Source organism: Astatotilapia calliptera, chromosome 7 (genome assembly GCF_900246225.1).
Source record: "Astatotilapia calliptera chromosome 7, fAstCal1.2, whole genome shotgun sequence".
NCBI lineage: Eukaryota > Metazoa > Chordata > Actinopteri > Cichliformes > Cichlidae > Astatotilapia > Astatotilapia calliptera.
The window spans coordinates 17902996-17905243 of NC_039308.1; the positions used below are offsets into that span (position 1 = coordinate 17902996).

Here is a 2248-nt window from a genome sequence, read left to right on the forward strand (position 1 = left end):
GGAAGAAAATGTTCCAGATGATCTGAAGAAATAAATACATTCATGCATAAAATAAAGACACTTCAATTTTTTTTAACAATTTATTTCCATGCTCTGAATTTTCTTGTCCGTGGAACACCCCTCCACCCCCACCCTCTTCGTGGTATCTGCACCAAGGACCAGAACCAAAGACAGCGCCACGTTTATACGTGAGCTGCGTCAGGAAGCTTCTTGGAGAGATGAGGCGCACTGACAAAATCTCAAAGCAACACAACAAGCTCGTGAAGAACTGTGTCGCCTGTGCGCACAGAAACATTTTATTTGTTTTTGTTTCGCAGAAAACTCGCACATAGAGCCAAATACAAAGATTATTTCAGTGGTGCGAGTCATTTGGATTTGATCATGACTTAAACACTCTCGTGGATAAAAGTTAATTAAAAAATGTCTGGAGAATTTAGCGACACTGCTTATGAAGGCTCGCCAGGGATTGTCTATGCTGCTTCCTTTAACTTGAGCTATGTTTTCAACACGACCAACAGCTCGTACGAGGACTACCTCCACCTGCCAGACTCTGAGAAAGCTGACTCTGTGGGAGATGGAGCCGCTGTTGTAAGGATTATCATCTCGATCATTTACTCTCTGGTTTGCGCGCTGGGTCTGGTTGGAAACTTGCTGGTCTTGTACTTAATGAAGTCTAAACATGTGTGGAAAAAATCCTCCATCAACCTTTTCGTAACTAGTTTGGCGGTGACTGACTTCCAGTTCGTCCTGACTCTGCCCTTCTGGGCTGTGGAAAACGCTTTGGACTTCACTTGGCTTTTCGGCAAAGCGATGTGCAAGATAGTGTCCTATGTGACGGCAATGAACATGTACGCCAGCGTTTTTTTCCTGACCGCCATGAGCGTGGCGAGGTACTGGTCACTCGCGTCTGCCCTGAAAGGCAGGCGGAGGCGGGCTCACTGCTGTTCCGCGCGGTCCATCACCGTTATCATCTGGGTTTTCGCCGTCTCCGCCGCTCTGCCGCACGCGGTTTTCTCCACGACGGTGACAGTTTCCAACGAGGACCTGTGCCTCGTCAAATTCCCGGAAACCAACGGATCGGCGCAGTTTTGGCTCGCGCTCTATCACTCTCAAAAAGTGTTGCTTGGCTTCGTGGTGCCTCTGGGCATCATCTCAGCCTGCTACCTGCTCCTTTTGCGCTTCATCACCTCCAAAAACATCAACACCTCGAGCGCCAAGCGACGCGCCAAAGTCACAAAGTCCGTCACCATAGTGGTCTTATCCTTCTTTCTGTGCTGGCTGCCCAACCAGGCTCTCACAGCCTGGGGCATCCTCGTGAAACTCAACGTGGTTCACTTCAGTTACGAGTACTACAGCATGCAAGTGTACGTGTTCCCCGTGTCCGTGTGCCTTGCGCACTCCAACAGCTGCCTGAATCCCATCCTGTACTGTCTTATGAGGCGGGAGTTCAGAAAAGCGCTGAAAAAACTCTTCTGGCGGATGACCTCGCCGACTCTGACCACCTTAAGACCGATCACAGCCACCACAAAGCCGGAGGCGGACGAGCAAGGGCAGGTCCTGGTCCCCGTGTGCGCACCCGAGGAGCCCGCAGTGGTGTTTTATCCTCCCGGGGAAGTGATTTACAATGACAGGCGAGACCTACCCCAGAACAGCGCTTAATCTAAGGCACGTTTTAAATCCTCTGTGATGTTGTATTCATACACATTTACATCAATCGGGTCAGTTTTGTTTGCCTCACAGCTGTCCAAGTTGGAGGAGGAAAAACGTCAAACAGAAGCGCTTATGACTCATGTTTGTCCACAGAAATGCTACTTTGGCTTCACCCTGGTTGAGATTTTAAAAAGCCAACTTACTGGCGTTCTTACCTATAAGAAAATACGCATATTTTAATAAGGTGTCAAAACATATATTAAATGTGCAGGTAAGGTGCATCAACAAAATGTGAGACATTTACTCATCTTCGCCCCGTCCTTATCTTGAATGACATTTAGTTGTTAAATGCCACTATAATGTTACAGAGAATGTTTCACAGACCTGTGCTGATTGTGTGTGTGTGTGTGTGTGTGTGTGTGTGTGTGTGTGTGTGTGTGTGTGTGTGTGTGTGTGTGTGTGTGTTGGGGGGGGGGGGGGGTCCACGGAGGGCTGCATAGACTGATGTTTTGAACTGTGGGAGGCAAAGTTTGATTGATGCATATGGAGAAGAGGTGTTATAATTAAGTATGACGGACACTGCATATATTTGTTGCGA

At 48.1% G+C, this 2248-nt stretch overlaps 1 protein-coding gene across 1 annotated transcript; it reads left to right on the forward strand.

The window, feature by feature from the left end:
* Window positions 1-265: 265 nt before the first annotated feature.
* Window positions 266-2024, forward strand: rxfp3 (relaxin family peptide receptor 3). The gene has a single exon (XM_026176909.1). The coding sequence runs from the start codon at window positions 421-423 to the stop codon at window positions 1657-1659; it is 1239 nt and encodes a 412-aa protein (XP_026032694.1). The 5' UTR covers window positions 266-420; the 3' UTR covers window positions 1660-2024.
* The last annotated feature ends 224 nt before the right edge of the window (window positions 2025-2248 follow it).

What these genes read in the sequence shown, in the direction of transcription:
- rxfp3 (XM_026176909.1), top strand. Translation starts at nt 421, where the DNA reads ATGTCTGGAGAATTTAGCGACACTGCTTATGAAGGCTCGCCAGGGATT.